The 17778-nt window shown below is 41.9% G+C and overlaps 2 protein-coding genes and 1 non-coding gene across 5 annotated transcripts in view; 1 reads left to right on the top strand and 2 right to left on the bottom strand.

The window, feature by feature from the left end:
- Positions 1 to 3003, bottom strand: part of rad51d (RAD51 paralog D) — a 9933-nt gene extending 6930 nt beyond the window's left edge. The window contains exons 1-4 of one of the 2 annotated variants that reach the window (XM_064982121.1): positions 2835 to 3003; positions 1513 to 1657; positions 1327 to 1388; positions 543 to 661 (exon numbers count right to left, since the gene is read on the bottom strand). In XM_064982121.1, the coding sequence (XP_064838193.1) occupies positions 543 to 661; positions 1327 to 1388; positions 1513 to 1594 (263 nt within the window). In that variant the 5' untranslated portion in view covers positions 1595 to 1657; positions 2835 to 3003. Of the gene's footprint in view, positions 1 to 542; positions 662 to 1326; positions 1389 to 1512; positions 1824 to 2834 lie in introns of those variants that run through there. The other variant, XM_064982120.1, reaches the window with a different exon arrangement.
- On the top strand, positions 1903 to 17778 carry tmem248 (transmembrane protein 248). Of its 2 annotated transcripts, none has more exons than XM_064982119.1 (7): positions 1903 to 2229; positions 3629 to 3787; positions 4089 to 4374; positions 8754 to 8904; positions 9351 to 9534; positions 11113 to 11259; positions 15447 to 17778. In XM_064982119.1, exons 1-7 carry the CDS (start codon positions 2227 to 2229, stop codon positions 15465 to 15467), a joined length of 951 nt encoding a protein of 316 aa, XP_064838191.1. In that variant the 5' UTR covers positions 1903 to 2226; the 3' UTR covers positions 15468 to 17778. The 2 variants fall into 2 exon arrangements, with proteins under 2 accessions (XP_064838191.1, XP_064838190.1); XM_064982118.1 differs by lacking the exon at positions 1903 to 2229 and adding an exon at positions 3093 to 3226.
- trnaa-ugc (transfer RNA alanine (anticodon UGC)) lies at positions 12007 to 12082 on the bottom strand. Its single transcript has one exon. It is a non-coding gene; the product is annotated as a tRNA-Ala (tRNA).

The raw sequence follows: 17778 nt of genomic DNA, 5'->3' as shown, positions 1-17778 counted from the left end.
TCAGTCAGGAAGTTAAAGCTTGATCGTAAATGGGTCTTCCAAATGGAAAATGACCCCAAGCAAACTTCCAAAGTTGTGGCAAAATGGCTTAAGGACAACAAATGCCAGCTACCAGAAACGTTTGACCCAAGTTAAACCATTAAAAGGCAATGCTACAAAATACTAATTGAGTGCATGTAAACTTCTGACACACTGGGAATGTGATGAAAGAAATAAAAGCTGAAATCATTCTCTCTACTATTATTCTGACATTTCGCATTCTTAAAATAAAGTGGGGATCCTAAATGACCCAAGACAGGAAATTTTAACTAGGATTAAATGTTATGAATTGTGAAAAATTGGTGAATGTGAATGTAAAATTCTGACTTCAACTGTAATTATCAACCCTTAAGACTTTATCCAATAACTTTTGTCTCATGCTAGACTTCTTCTGTATTTTTTTATACTCATCAAGACTACAAGCACTTGACTGGTTTTGGCTGATAGAAAGTCCCTCAGACAGTTTCGATGTAGGGCCTTCAATGTGATGTGCAGATTCTCACCTAGGATTGCCTGTGGAGAGGATGGCTGTTGAACTCAGCAGGTCTTCATATAGATCAGCACCTGATACAGGGAATGCTGTGTGCTGGGCAAGGAGCACTCTGCGTATAGCCAGCAGGGCCTGAAATGCAAAGTTAGTCTGTGGCCAAAAGTGTTTGTAACATTGTCTCATTATAGAAACGGAGTGGTTGCGGATCCAACTTTATCAGAATATTTTGTCTGCAGCAATAAAAGATCTGGAGCTTCCTGAGGCATCTGCACATCACGTTAATTCTCTACGTGCAGAGAACCGGCGACTCAGGGGTTCTGACTAGGTGGAATACAGCTACAACCAGAAGTAACTTGTTCGTAGCAGGTTAGGAAAACTTACGCAACAGGTTAGTACCAGGTCAAACTCATTCCACGGAGGGCCGAGTGTCTGCTGGTATTCACTCCTCCCTTGTACTTGACTAATGAATTAAGTTGACTAATTAGTAAGGAACTCCCCTTACCTGGTTGTCTTGATCTCCATGGACTGAGTTTGACACCTCTGTATTAGGAGAATTAACGGAGCAGGTTAGGATAATTAGGTTAAGATTAGGAAAAGGTTTAGGGTTCGCTAAAATGTTCTCCTAACCTGCCAAGAAACGTCACTACGTCACCGGTCGGAGCACTACTCCTTCATGTCACAACCCTTCTCAGGCGAATGGTCATGATGCTCGTTTAATAAAGTTAGATCAAAGTTGAATCAACGTCTGCAAGATCACATAATGATTATAGAAATGCATTACTTCATGCATGTTTTACCTTATAGGACACGGAACATTTTTGAGCAAGGTCTTCTGTATCTGATGACACCAGATCTTCCACTTAAAAAAAGATAATGCAACTTTGATTGTATTATTATTGTATTTCAATACTTTGTCATACCAACATTGCCACATCAACTAGCTAGATTAACCAGAGTAAACAAATTGATTAAAACCCACGTACCTGTTGTAATGTCTGCTGCTCGTAAAGCCACAACCAATTCTTCACTCAATCCAGGACACATGCCATCTCTGAGAACAACCATGGCACAGAGCTAGCTCTGCAGCTAGCAGTAGCTATGTCCAGAAAGAACCTAGCAAGCCGTCCACTGTAATGTGAGATGTCTAAATGGTTACATGGTCTACGTGCACTTCAACTTTACAGTTTTGAAAAACTATCCATGGTAGTTTGTTATGCTTTCAAGTTTTTGAAAATATATAATGCCGCTATATTTTCGGAAGCTATTCGAGAGAAAGTGGTCGTGACGTAATTCCGGATATGAAAACGTGCAAACACTCTGAACATGCTCTGTCATCGTATACGCTAAATGTGTAGCTTGTGAACGCACTTATGGAGAAATTTGGCGTAAATTCTTCAGAATATTAAAATAGTACGTAAAACTAGCAACACATCTCCGCAGTGGGGGGGAAACGACCGAGTAAAACAAGGTTAATAAACAAACAGATGTGTAACATTTGAGCCTCGCTGGGATAGGCAAATAATGGAAAGGAGTAAGTGGTTATTTCAAAACTAAAATCCCGACTGTCCCCATTCTCCGGTCTTTACTTTTCCCTGGACTCTGCGACTAGACACTCCGCTAGCAAGTATAGTAGCGCGCGCTAGTTAGCACGTCTGCGAAGCCACATAATATCTGCTAACTTCGTGCGCGCTGAGAAAATGGTGAGTTTTTGTTATATTTAACTATTATCTATTGCTAACATGTGTTCGATATAGCTAACGCCATGCACCCCACGTAAGTAAGGCCTTTTACTATAGTTCAGATGGCTAACTTTAGTTAATACCAGTCTCTGTGTATTTGGCTAGCTAGATGGCTGACGACGTTAGCATAACTACGTTAGTTACAGTACACCATCTGCTTTAAATGTTGATTGTTTTGGCTAAAGTTAGCTAGTTTAGGTAGTTTATAAATAATCAACTCGGTTGCTTGCAATCCTTATGTTAGCTAACTAACTAGCCAAAAATAATTACCAGTGGCAGTATATTGCCATTCATGTATTGTATTTAACGCGTTAGCTAGCTAACGTTAACTAATTGCAGCCATAACGTTAGTTAGATAACTAACGTTAAAGCATACTCACATCGACACAAGACATTGAATTAACTAACGTTAACAAGCTAACTACTAGCTAACGTTTGTGTATTATTTTCGTTTTTAATATGGCAACCAGCGCTAGCTAACGTTAGTCATGTAATTCTACTTTACTTGGTAGATGGGGAGCTAGCTAGTTAGCATTGTAAACCAACTCAACTAGAATTGTACTAACCAAGGTACATTGTTGTCATTCATGCCTTCTATATTCTGTCAAATTGGATCCCGAAGACCTTGCCAACAAGCAGCCTGTGATGAGGCTAAAATAGATCCTTAAGTAATAAACAACAACAGAGTGTGTGCAGCATGTTTCAACAGGAATATCCCTTGTCTTTCAGGTCTTATGCAAGGTTGCATGGCACCCCATTTTAGTGTGAGCTTGAACTAAGGACATTGACTTTCAGGCATCTATTTTTCGCTGTATGCAAAGAAGGGGGAAGCAGCGCAGTAGTTTCTCTTTGGCAACGTGCGTAGTGGTTTGGCAGCCCTGTTGAGGGCCCAGGGATGTACTCACGCAATTCACTATGGAGTTATGTCAGATGTGTGTTCATGTCTTTGATGAAAAAGGTAAGTAGACATTCTCATTACCTCACGCCACCTAATTCGCTTGTTTTCTGACAAGAATGCCAAGCTCTGATACTGTTTCTTCCCTCTTTGCAGCAATACGTTTCTTGAACCATGAAAAACACTTCTATGTGGAGTAAATGCCAATTAATGATTGTCATAAACAATCCCTCTCTGTGCCCCAGTTGAGTCAATCAACCATGCTGTTTTTTCATACATTTTATGCCAGTATCTCAAGCTCATTATTTTCTCCAGTTAGCCACACAGCAAATGCCTTTGAGTATTTGTGTCCATTGTGTTTGTCTTTGACACTTTTCATCAAGCTTGATGAGTTGAGACCTGGCATTGTATGAGCCTGAGTCATAGTGAAACCAAATTAGGTGTGCATGCCTTGTCTGTCTGCAGGTGTACCTGTTAAATCCTCTGGAGAACCTGAGGAGCTACATCAATAATCGTCCGCCACTGGTCATCTTTATGGTCAGCGTCAGCGCCGTGGCCATCGCCTTCCTCACCATCGGCTACTTCTTCAAAATCAAGGAGATCAAATCCCCAGAGATGACTGAGGTAGGAGGGACACGCCTCCCACTGGTACATCAATACGGATGCTGTCATAGGAACATGTACAAAACCCATGCAGAAGGAGGTTTCTTGATATCTGAAGCTGAACTATACATGGCTGTCATACATCAAAGTTATTAGCTCATTTAGCTGAACTAATTTCTTGAAGTGTGACTTGATAGTCACAATTTAACCTAACCATATTATTGGTGATTATTTAAAAATAGTCAACAGCCATAAGCTGTGCTATTCAACAGCAGAGCCACAGATGGATAGATGCATGACTCAGTCTCCTCCCCTTCTCCAGGACTGGAACATCTTCCTTCTGCGCTTCAACGATATTGACTTCTGCGTATCAGAGAATGAGACGCTCAAGCACAGCTTGAACGAGTCAACCACGCCCGAAAGCACGGTGACCAGTGGCCAGGCGCGCTCCAGCACCCAGGCCCCACTGCTTCTGGAGGACCCGGGCCCGATCAATATCTCTGTTCCCATCACCCTTACCCTGGACCCACTGCGGCCCTTCGGGGGCTACTCCCGTAACATCACCCACCTCTACGCCACCGTGCTGGTGGGACAGGTCGGCCTGGCCGGTGAGTCCACTTGTGTCTTCAGTCCCTTCTTCCTCCACGTTACAAGGTCTATGTGCATTAATCCTTTTCACACAGCTCGTACCGAGCTGCTTAAATGTTTTCTTTCACATTGTCCTTTTCAGCACAGGTCCAGCAACTATGGTGGATGCAAAGTCTAAAAAAGCCCCTCTGTGTTGAAGTGTGTTATTTGACTGTCCAAGCCAATACATTATTTATTTAGTTGTGAGTTCGATTCACCTGTAAGTGGATGCAGGAAAGCGGTGGCTTTATGACTGTAAGTAGCCATCCTTTGTGTAAGCATTTGTTTTGTGTTTTTGTTACAACTCCTCAGGAGTCTGAGTGTTGTTAGCCAGTGCTTTGGTGGTTCAGTAAATCCTTTATCGACAGGTTTTGAGTTACCACTTTTCACGGGGAGCTTAAAGAGTGGCTCAGTGGGAGTGAACAGTGAAGCATTGTATAGTCAACATAAGGATTATTAGAAATCAATGCCAAATTCCTTCTCCGTGCACGTCACCTGCAGGCTTTGCATGGGCATAGTAGGCCAGTCTCAAAGCTGTCTGACTGTTTGAATATGTATGTTTGCAGTCCAGTGTTTTCTGGATCAAAAGAGGCTTAGGTGGCAGGGGACATGGTAGGAGGCCATCATCTTGGCAGTGTAAAGACATTTATAGTTTAAGCCAGTTTCTTGCAATTCTACAAATTTCTCCATGAAGCTGAGATAATAATTTTTAGATTTGAAGCTAATTTCCTGCTATTCTACATATTCTGCCAAGGAGCTGAGAGAAATTTACCGTTTTTAAAACAGTGCTGAGTTTTGCTCAAACATAATAATATAATCAATACTGTCAAATTCATTGTTCTTGGAATTTTCAGTTATCCCTCACTGTCTAGCTTTTATTTTGAGAATTTTTAGTTCTCAAATTATATTATAAAAAAATATAGAGAGGTCCATTATCTTTTGTACATACATCAAATCAAATTTTATTTGTCACATGCACCGAATACAACCTAAATGTGAAATGCTTACTTAAGACTTTAACCAACAATGCAGTTCAAGAAAGCGTTTAGTTTATTTGGTAAATATTTTCTTAAGTAAAAAAAATAATAAAAAGTAATGCAATAAAATAACGAGCCTATATACATGGGGTCCCGGTACCGATTCGTTGTGCAGGTTAGTCAAGGTAATTTGTACATGTAGATACGGGTGAAGTGACTATGCATAGATAATAAACAGTGAGTAGCAGCAGTGTAAAAACAAATGGGAGGATGGGGTCAGTTTAAAAACAAATGGGGGCGGGGGTCAGTGTAAAACAGTTTGAGTGGCCATTTGATTAATTGTTCAGCAGTCTTATGGCTTGGGGATAGAAGCTGTTAAGGAGCCTTTTGGTCCTAGACATGGCCCTCCGTACTGCATTCCTCTGACACTGCCAAGTATATAGGCCCTGGATGGTAGGAAGCTTGGCCCCAGTGATGTACTGGGGTGTACGTGCTATATTCTGTAGCGCCTTGCAGTCAGATGCCGAGCAGTTGCCTTCCCAGGCGGTGATGCAACCGATCGGGATGCTCTTGATGGGCCAGATTTAGAACTTTTTGAGGATCTGTGGACCCATGCCAAATCTTTTTAGTCTTCTGATGGGGAAAATATGTTGTGCCTCCTTCACGACTGACTTGGTGTGTTTGGACTGTCGTGGAAATTCTTACACAGGGACATTAAGTCAATCTTAATTGAATCATTGTTTATTTGTCAGCATGCTGGAGAGGTTCCAACCAACTCAATGCGCCATAGTACACATGTCAATCAGGAGCTCTGCCTGGGCAGTCGCAGCTGTTGTCTTATATATGGCTATAAGCAGAGAAGTTATATTTGCATGATTTAGCATAATTAATTGATCATTACCATTTTGTTTCATTCATGTGACCGACCAATACCTCATGAAGCTTCTTCTCTCTAAGCTGAGACCTTTAACTGAGTTCTTTCGTTCGTAAAAACAAGGTCTGGGCATACTGCCAAATTGCAGCTACTGATAGTGAGGATTCGTTCAGTCAGCCACTTGCATGAACAAAGAAATGAGTTTATAAGAAAAGCACAAAAATAAACATTTGCCGTAGAAGACCATGATATTTCGTTGGTGATGTGGACACCAAGGAACTTGAAACTCTCAACCCGCTCCGTCGATGTTAATGGGGGCTGTTCGGGCTGCCTTTTCCTGTAGTCCACAATTAGCTCCTTTGTCTTGCTCACATTGAGGGAGAGGTTGTTGTCCTGGCACCACACTGCCAGGTCTCTGACCTCCCTATAGGCTGTCTCATCGTTCTCTGTAATCGGGCCTACCACTTGTGTCAACAGCAAACTTAATGATGGCGTTGAGTTGTATTTGGCTACTCAGTCATGGCTGAACAGGGAGTACAGTAGGGGACTAAGCACGCACCCCTGAGGGGCACCAATGTTGCAGCTCAGCGTGGCAGACGTGTTGTTGTGTGATATCTGATTAAGTCGTTTACACTCTGTGTTTTTCCATCCCAATTGTTTTTTTTGCCCTGCCCAAGGATTTCAATGACAGAAAAACCCCTGCAGTCAGCGTTAGTTTTCCCCCCAAAATACAACTTTACATGTGAATTGAATTACATATATCGATGGAGGCTAAATGGGCTGTTGCAGGACATATGTCATATTCCTTACAGTGGAGCTCTTGTCAACTGCACATTCTTTACATGTCCAGGGGCCAACTGTGATGCTGTTTTACCTGTCAGGAGTACTTACAAGCAACATTTCCTTAATTTTGGCACTGAGCAAACTCTGCAACTTCCGGTGCATGTTAACTGTGAACAGTGAGGCTGTACTAGCTTTACATTTTAGTTGGCAAGTTGGCTACTGTGGCTATTTGATCATAATGTATGTCTACTAAGTAAAACAATTGAGAAAAACACATCCCCGTTCTATCATTCAGCCTACGGTAGCAGCCATTCTGTGGTGTTCAATGCTTACATTCCATGAGACTAAGAAAATCAAAAACATGCAGGGCTTGCCATTAACCTGTTTATCCACTTGTCCTTCAGACAAGGAGGTGACTGAACATGTTGTGTTTGATGCAAGAAACTACTTTACAGAATCAGACATTATGCTGCCTATTGACTACTTACCTTATTGGCTGTCTCAAAATACAACACTGTCCCTTTTAACCTCTACTGGATCAATGCTCAACCCCCCGCCCTCCCGGGGGACGATTGAGGTAACGTGCGCTAATGTGATTAGCATGACGGAGTAAGTAACCAGAACATTTCCCAGGACGTAGGCATATCTGATATGGGCAGAAAGCTTAAATTCAGTTATGAACTTGAAAATGTATCAATAAACCAATTAGGCACATTTGGGCAGACTTAATACAACATTTTGAACAGAAATGCAATGGTTCATTGGACCAGTCTGACACTGCACATACACTGCTGCCATCTATTGGTCAAAATTGAAATTGTGACTAGAGTCCTATGTCATAATGGGTTTTCTCTTGCATTTCGAAGATGAAAAATAAACACTTTTTTATTACCAGATCTAATGTGTTATGTTCTCCTACATTAATTTTACATTTCCACACACTTCAAAGTGTTTACTTTAAAATGGTATCAAGAATATGCATATCCTTGCTTCGGGTACTGAGCTCTAGGCAGTTAGATTTGGTATGTAATTTTAGGCAAAAAAAAGGTTTTTTAGAAGGTTCCAATCCTTAAGTTAAGACACAAAGGTCTTTACCTGTCTTGCTTTACAAAGATGGCTAGAAATGTGCACATGTTGTGCTTTTGTTGGAAGCAACCAATCTCCATTGTTGACTATAAATGAGCTATAACTGGGCTAATAACTCACTAACTAGCAAAGAATATGAACAAATGTGTACACATGGCTACATGCGCTTGTTTTGAGATCAAAGTGAGAGTTGCATCTACTCACGACCCGCTCATCCTGTAGCCTAAACACAGTCCAGTTCAAAGTGAATGGCACATCCATATATGGCAATGCCTATTTGCATATAGGCCTACTGCAACTCTGATTGGTTATGGTGCACCGGTCTGTGTAGAGTACTGACTTGCCTGTCAGTGTAATAGAATCCTATTCTAATGGCACTACCTATAAGAACATCTCTTGCACAGTTATTTTTGCGTACTAAATCTTGCGTAGTTAGTTTTTGTTTCGGTATATTACATTGAGAGTGGCTATTGCGTTGACTCATTCACAATTCCCAAAGTGGAGCGAAATGTTGACAGTGTTAACTAAAGGGGAGAACTGTAGAAAGTTGAGTGAAGTTCAATCTTATTCTGTGTGGCAGTCCGAGGGGAGCTGCACGCATCTTAGAGTGAACATTGCTTACGTGTGTGTGTCCTCAAAGGCAGGGATGCCCACGAGGAGATGAACATCACCTTCACACTGCCAGCGTCATGGAATTCTGATGAGTGCGTGCTGCACGGCCACTGTGAACAAGTGGTGTTTAGCACTTGTATGACCATCACTGCTGCCAGCAACGTCTTCCCTGTCACAGTGTGAGTGCCTCTAAACCCCTGAATTGTGATGCATCCATATACTAAATGATCTTTGTATTTCATGACTAGACCTGTATTTGATAGTCAATGTTGGACTTTCATTTAGGCAATCTTGTAATACGTATAGAGAAATATTATAATTACTTTTGACATTGATGGAATCATCAGTCATTTGCTCATGACAGTGAATAACCTCACATTAGTAACACTGATAACTAAGTGCACACTGTTCGTAGAATATCAGTTGTACTACTGTACAAGGAGACTTTTGTATTAATTTCAAGTTTTATCACACTGAGTACTAAGCATTGGTGCAGAACTTCATGGTCCAAACAAAATAGTCTTAACATAGAACCAAGAGATTTTTCATGACCACGTCTCCTTACCATAATAAAATAGAATTGAACAGGGCAAGATTATCAAGTTTATTAAATGTTGCCTTCCAGGCAACCGCCCCACTGTGTCCCAGAGACCTACACCAACGCCACGTCCTGGTACAAGATCTTCACCACGGCCCGTGACTCGGACACCAAGTACACGCAGGACTACAACCCTTTCTGGTGTTACAAAGGAGCCATCGGCAAGGTGTACCACACCCTCAACCCCAAGCTGACCGTCATCGTGCCAGATGTGAGTCAGCAGCCACTGTCTGCAGCAGTGCTGTTTTATGTCCGAGTCCCAAATGGCACCGTATCCTCTAGTGCACAGCTTTTAACCAGTGCCCTATGGGTGCCATTTCAGACGCAGCCTGTGTTTGTGGATAACCTTGCTGAGGGTTTAGACTGAGAACGTTTGAGAGTAACGCCTTTTACACGACATGGCCAAAAGTGCTCGTCAAACATCTATTCCAAAAACATGACGTTAATATGGAGTTGGTCCTTCCTTTGCTGCTATAACAGCCTCCATTCTTCTTGGAAGGCTGCATGCACTTGCGTCCATTCAGCCACAAGCATTAGTGAGGTAGGGCACATATATGCTACCTGTTCCAATGAATTGTGCCAACCATAAAGTTGGCTGGAGGAGGAATAATGGTCTGGGGCTGTTTTTTTTTTTCATGATTCGGGCTAGTCCACTTAGTTCCTTTGAAGGGAAATGTTAAAGCTACAGCATACAATGACATTCTGGGGCGGCAGGGTAGCCTAGTGGTTAGAGCGTTGAACTAGTAACCGAAAGGTTGCAAGTTCAAACCCCCGAGCTGACAAGGTACAAATCTGTCATTCTGCCCCTGAACAGGCAGTTAACCCACTGTTCCTAGGCCGTCATTGAAAATAAGAATTTGTTCTTAACTGACTTGCCTAGTAAAATAAAATAAAAAAATAAAACATCTAGGCGATTCTGTGCTTCCAACTTTGTAGCAACAGTTTGTGGAAGGACCTTTCCTGGTTCAACATGACAATGCCCCCGTGCAAAAAGCGAGGTCCATACAGAAATGGTTTGTTGAGATCGGTGTGGAAGAACATGACTGCCCTGCACAGAGCCCTGACCTCAACCCCATCGAACACCTTTGGGATGAGTTGGAACGCCGACTGCGAGCCAGGCCTAATTGCTCAACATCAGTGCCAGACCTCACTAATGCTCTTGTGGCTGAATGGAAGCAAGTCCCCGTAGCAATGTGGAAAGCCTTCCCAGAGGAGTGGAGGCTGTTATAGCAGCAAAAGGGTGGACCAACTCCATATTAATACCCATGATTTTGGAATGAAATGTTCAACAAGCCGGTGTCCACATACTTTTAGCCATGTAGTGTACGTAATCAAAATGAGTCCATTTAAGTACTGTTTTTGGTAGGCGCTTGTCTAGTTTAATTATGTGTAACTTCATATCATGAGTGATTTTTATTTTTATCATCCTTCTGTGTTCTCTCCAATTCAATTTTATAATGCATTCATAATGGAAACTGTAAATCTAAATCCCCAAGTGCACATTAGCTAATATGTTCTAACTGACTAAAGATAGAGCAATATTGCAGAAGCACAATTTGCAATTAAATTACATTTGACTTTAACCAGATTTATCCTAGGGGACCAATGGCATTATTCAATTACCAACCAGTTTTCCTAAAACATTATTTATATTTGAAATGACAGGAACAATACATGGGGGGGGGTTGCTATTAGAGAAAATAGCCAGTTTCTAAGTACAGTATGCAGTATGTCGTCCTTCATGAGGTAGTGTTTATCTGGCACTGAGGCTATTTCTCTCTTTTTGCAGGACGACCGCTCACTCATCAACCTGCACCTAATGCACACCAGCTACTTCCTCTTTGTGATGGTCATCACCATGTTCTGTTATGCTGTTATCAAGGGCCGGCCAGGAAAAGTACGGACAACCACCAACCCAGACTTTTGCGCTGAAAAGGTAGGTAGGTGTAGGGTGAAGTTGCCCTTAGACACTGATATTGGGTCAGTTTAGAATTTTCCACCACTAATGGTTGAGGTTTGGGGGAGGCAAAGCTGATCCTAGATCTGTATCTAGGGGAATCTTCACCTGGAGTGATAAGGTACAACAGAATGCAATACAGAGCAATAATACACAGCACAACACAGCTAGTCACCTTTTATATCACATTCAACAGTGTGAAAAGATATATTGCTGAGTCTCTGGGGTAGAACTGTCATTCTGTTAATAAAACCAATAAATGCCGACCCTTCTACCTCCCGTGGGAGTTTTCAGCTGTTATCGTGACTGTTGTATGCATTCCACCTCAGGATAAGAAAAATAGCAAGCTGGCACTTAGTGAACTGTACAAGGCTATAATCAAGCAAGAAAATCTACATCCAGATGCTGCTTTTCTGGTTGCCAGCTATGTTAATTCTGCTTCACTAAGACAAGTGATGCCCACAAGCAAGCATACAAGGCCACCCTCGTCCACCATTTGGCAAATCAGATCACGACTCTGTACTCCTGCTTCCAGAAACTCAAACATTAAGTACCTGTGACACTCTCCGTTGAGAAATGGTCACCAGAATCGGAGCTTATGCTGCTTTGCTAGCGCTGATTGGAATATGTTTTTAACATGGATGAGTTTATATATATCCCATTTAGCAGACGCTTTTGTCCAAAGCGACTTACAAGTCGGCTGGGGCCACTACTTTTGCATATGGGTGGCCCCAGTGGGAATCGAACCCACGACGCTTGGCGTTGCAAGCGCCATGCTCTACCGACTGAGCCACACAGGACCCCACATCACCCCTGTCACCGGTTTCATTAGAAAATGGATCAGCGACATTGTCGCCACGGTGAGGGTTTGCTGCTTCCCCAAAGAAAAGCCCTGTATTAACACTGAGGTTGGTGCTACTGCACACAGAGCTATCGTAGACTATCTTGAAGCAACAGTACAGGACCGGAATAAGTACAAGGAGTCCCGCTATGAACTCTGCAGAGTCATCAAACAAGCAAAAGGACGGTATAGGAATAAGGTGGAATCATACTACACAGGTTCCAACGCCCGCCGCATGTGCCAGAGGCTACAGTCCATTACAGATTACAAAGGAAGACCCAACCGTGATCTGCCCAGCTATGCCTCTCTACCAGACGAGGTTAATGCATTTTATGCACGCTTTGACAACAACGACATCGTGCCAGGTGTGAGGGACGTCCTACCCAGAGGATTGGGTGATCTCGCTCTCCGAGAACGATGTGAGAAAAGGTCTTTAACTTCTTGCGTCGCGCAATCCGGGATTCTATTTATAGCCTCAAGCTCATTAGCATAACGCAACGTTAACTATTCATGAAAATCGCAAATGAAATGAAATAAATATATTTGCTCTCAAGCTTAGACTTTTGTTAAAACACTGTCATCTCAGATTTTCAAAATATGCTTTTCAACCATAGCTAAACAAGCATTTGTGTAAGAGTATTGAGCGCTAACATAGCTATAAGCCTAGAATTCAGCCAGCAACATTTTCACAAAAACAAGAAAATCATTCAAATAAAATCATTTACCTTTGAAGAACTTCAGATGTTTTCAATGAGGAGACTCTCTGTTAGATAGCAAATGTTCAGTTTTTCAAAAAAATATTATTTGTGTAGGACAAATCGCTCTGTTTTGTTCACGTTTGGCTATGAAAAAAACCTGTATCCAGTTATAGCCTCAAGCTCATTAGCATAACGTAACGTTAACGATTTCTGAAAATCGCAAATAAAATGAAAATAATGCGCCTGCTCTCAAGCTTAGCCTTTTCTTAACAACACTGTCATCTTAGATTTTCAAAATATGCTTTTGAACCATAGCAAATCACTAATTTGTGTAAGAGTATGCTAAGCTAGCTTAGCATTTTAAGTAGCATTTAGCACGCAACATTTTCACAAAAACCAGAACCAAATAAATAAAATCATTTACCTTTGAAGAGCTTCGGATGTTTTCAATGAGGAGACTCTCTGTTACATAGCAAATGTTCAGTTTTTCCTGAAAGAATCTTTGTGTAGGAGAAATCGCTCCGTTTTGTACATCACATTTGGCTACCGAAACGAACCGAAAATTCAGTCACCAACAACGTCAAACTTTTTCCGAATTAACTCCATAATATCCACCGAAACATGGCAAACGTTGTTTGGAATCAATCCTCAAGGTGTTTTTTCACATATCTCTTCATTGATATATCGTTCGTGGAAGCCTGCTTTCTTCTCTGAATTCCATGGAAAAATACTTGCAGCTGAGGTTTGCGCACCAATTTCGGCGCAGGACACCGGGCGGACACCTGGTAAATGTGGTCTCTTATGGTCAATCTTCCAATGATATGCCTACAAATACGTCACAATGCTGCAGACACCTTGGGGAAACGACAGAAAGGGCAGGCTCATTCCTCTCGCATTCACAGCCATATAAGGAGACAATGGAAAGCGGAGCCTCAAAAATCCTGCTGATTTCCTGGATGCCGTTTCATCTTGGTTTTGCCTGTAGCTCACGTTCTAGGGCACGCACAGAGAATATCTTTGCAGTTCTGGAAACGTCAGAGTTTTTTCTTTCCAAAGCTATCAATTATATGCATAGTCGAGCATCTTTTTGTGACAAAATATTGCGCTTAAAACGGGCACGTTTTTTTATCCAAAAATGATAAAGCGCCCCCAGAGTTTCAAGAGGTTAACACCCGCAAGGCCACAGGACCCGACGGTATTCCAGAGCATGTTCTCGGCTCATGTACAGGACAGCTGGCAGGCATATTCACGGTCATTTTCAACCTCTCCTTGTCCGTCTGTAATCCCCACGTTTGTCCCAGTCTGTAATCCCCAAAGAACTCTTAAGGCTTCATACCACAATGACTACCGCCCTGTAGCGCTCACTTTTGTAATCATGAAGTGCTTTGAGAGGCTGGTTATGGCACACATTAACTCTGTCCCAGACACCCTAGACCCACTTCAATTTGCATTCCGCCCCAACAGATCCATAGATAAAGTAATCTCAATTGCTCTCCACACTCCTTACCCACCTAGATAAGAGGAATGCCTATGAGAATGCTGTTCATTGACTACTGCTTAATGTTTAACACCTCCGGCACGCTGACCCATAACACAGGGGTGCCACAGGGGTGTGCTTATTCCCCTCCTATACTCCCTGTTCACCCACGACTGCGTGACCACGCGCGATTCCATCACCATCAAGTTTGCTGATGACATGACAGTGATAGGCCTGATCACTGGCGATGATGAGTCGGCCTACAGGGAGGAGGTCAGTGACCAGGCAGTGTGGTGCTAGAACAACAACCTCTCCGTGAACATCATTAAGACCAAGGAGCTAATGAGGGGGTGAGAATGCCCACATTGACAGAGCTTCAAATTCCTCGTATCCAAATCACTAAAGGCTTAAAATGGCGACAGCGACTCCACCTCAGGATTCTGAAAAAATTTGGCATGGTCCCTCATTCTCAAAGTTCTACAGATGTACCATTGTGAGCATTTTGACTGGCTGCATCACTGCCTGGTATGGCAATAGCCCCTCGCTACAGAGGGTGATGCAGACAGCTCAGTACATCACTGGGGCACAGCTCCCTGCCATCCAAGACATCCATATCAGGTGGTGTGTTAGGAAGGCCTGGAAAATTGGTAGACTCCAACCACCCAAGCCATGGACTAATCTCTCTGCTTCTGCACGGCAAGCAGTACCGGTGCATCAAGTCTGGCATCAACAGGCTCTCAGCTTCTATCCCCAAGCAATAAGACTGATAAATAGCTAGCAAAATAGCCACACATACGGAGTCATCCTTATTGACTTTTTCTTTTTACACTGACTCTATGCACACTCACAGGCCCGACACACACACTCAGTCAATCTGCTCACTCACACATTATATATATATATATATACTTGTGCATGTGACATTAAAACTTGAAATTCCAGGTGTCTGATTACAGTATCTGACGGAGCATTCCGACATGACTGAGCACTACAAAACTCTGGTTGCTCCTGTTTTACAGTTGACTTGGCTCATTCGGAAGCTGTTATTCAGCATAACATCCCTAGGGTCCTCATTTGCACGCTGTGACAGACTGGTCGTTTAGAGGGATGATTCTGCAGCGGCATTAATTTATTTTTTCTCTCCTCTCAGGTGGCCTTGTCAGAGGGGTAAGAAGAACTCTAGGATCGCCATCAGAACTGAAATATAACCGAGGATGAAGTAAAATAAAAAAAGACCAGTTGCCTACTGAACCCTGAAAATAATACTGGGCTGTACAGCTCTGTGAATGCATTTTTCTGCAATGTTGGATCACTCCAACCAAAGACATATAAGTGCCTGTATCTACTGTGTAAATATTTGTAGGAACTCATGAATTCAGTACAGAAACAGTTTGCCTGAGCCCCCCCCCCCCCCGTGCCATTGGTGACAAAATTCCAAAATGCAATATCAGCAAAGCTAGAAGTCCTAACGCAAAATTGACTGAATGGGAACTGCACTTCCACATTGTCACCAGTCTTTGTCCCATTTTCGTCACACATTTGACCCTCACATAATCCAGTCTGGGTAATACAAGTTCCTACGTGTCTTCATGTGTGTATGGTGAAAAGTCTTTGGTTTCCTCATGACAACGGGCCTTTGTCACACTGAAATAAGATTTCGCTGCCTTTCTCTTCCCCTTTTAGTTTCTTCATCATTCACTTGTGTATTCTTGAGTGGTTTATCCTTCCTTGCATTCTGAAAGTCCTGCAATTGTGTCTCTGTGTGTGGAAGGCCGGCTTAACCGCCTCAGGAGTGTTTTAGGCCACACGCCTTTTATAGCACCTGGAAGTTACATTTTAACTGACAAGAGGCCTGTCTATGTCAAGTGAACTTCAAGAAAGATTGGTAGCAACAAAATGTCAACCTCCATCTCCTATGTTCTTCCAATAAGCTTGTTGCTTTAAATCAAGTGTTGTGATACTTCTGACATCTAAGCTTGTCATGCATAGCAGAAAGAACGCTCTTTTTCCTTGAATTTAGTGTATGCTGACGACTGGTAGGCCCTTGAGTAATTGAAAGTTGGAATGCATGTTAAAAGTTGTTTGTGCTCTGTTTTAAGCACTATTGTTTTTAATGTGGGTTCTGGTAATGGAGAAGTGTGTAATTGTGGAATGATTTATTGTATATGACAAAGCTCTTCACTGGCAACGATTAATCAATTTTTATTCACCTCTGTTTTTTTTTTGTTTTGTTTTTTCAATTTGTTCCGTTATTGATATACTTAATGAATGTAAAAGCTTCACAATCAATTTACAGCAGCGATCCAACATTACAACTATGATAACTAAATGTACAAACATTTATTCCAAACAATTTGGAATGTGATGTACCTTTTCTTTTTTAGTTTAGTTTAGTTTTGTCAATGAGCCTTTACCCCAAACTTTAATTTCCAGTTTTGTTTTGACAGAATAGTATTTTCATTATATTGTTGTTTTTCTGGTTGCAATTACTTTTTTTAAATTGCAATTTTTCATCTGTCAATTTCTCAAACATGTCAGTATGATCCTAGCTTTTATTTGAGAATGATTGAATGGATCCCTTATCATTTTTAGAATTGGTTTTCGGATTTCACTTGAAATGGGTTTTAAGGGTGCTGTCATATCAACTTGGTTTTCCTTCAGTAGCTAACCGAATGTGGCATACAATAATGTCGTCGTCCCCCCCCCCCCATAGAACTGCATTAATTCCACTGATATCTCCTCTCTTGTTAGTTCATGATAAGGTTTAAACTATGCAGCTGTAGGTGGGTGCATCTAAATCCTTTTTGTCTAGTGCTTTCAGTCAGAGCTGAATATATTACATTGTAGTATGTCTTTTCATAAGTACATAGTAAAGACTGTGTCCTGGGTTGATGGGTGACAAACAAAGCATTTTTTTTGTCAGCCCAGCAAACATTCATTGTAATGCCTATGATTTTGTCCTTGTCTTCCCTGTGAGAAATGCCTGCCCATTTGAAAGATTGCCTTAATATTACTTTGTTTTTGTCCTCGATGTAGATGGCTGTAGGTCTGCCTGTTTTGCTTTCAGATCATGCTCATCATCCCGTCATTCAGAATGATCTCCATAGGCATCACATCGGGCTTAGCTTGCCAAATGTGTCCCTGGGTTTCGTCACACCCTGTATGTAGTATAGTTGACTAAACGATCACCAACATTTTGTATTATGGTACAGGAGGTATGTTAGATATGAATTTGACCTTACTCTCACAGCACAGGATATTAGTTATGTGTTCTCACCCGGACCTTAAATTTGACCTGGTTTTCCTTCAATTCTTATAGCAGCACATTATGCCTTTTGCACTAACCTGCTGCACCATCCCAGTGAATAGCTCCTCTGTTTAAATGTGAATATAAGGGGTCAAAGGTAACGATGACCAAAACATTTCTCCAGTGCAACTGTAAATTATTTGAGTTGAAATAAACTTGTCATCTGTTGAAGATA

This window comes from Oncorhynchus masou, chromosome 12 (assembly GCF_036934945.1).
Source record: "Oncorhynchus masou masou isolate Uvic2021 chromosome 12, UVic_Omas_1.1, whole genome shotgun sequence".
NCBI lineage: Eukaryota > Metazoa > Chordata > Actinopteri > Salmoniformes > Salmonidae > Oncorhynchus > Oncorhynchus masou.
Note: the sequence above shows the minus strand (reverse complement) of the source record. Positions and strands in the feature narration are given on the sequence as shown.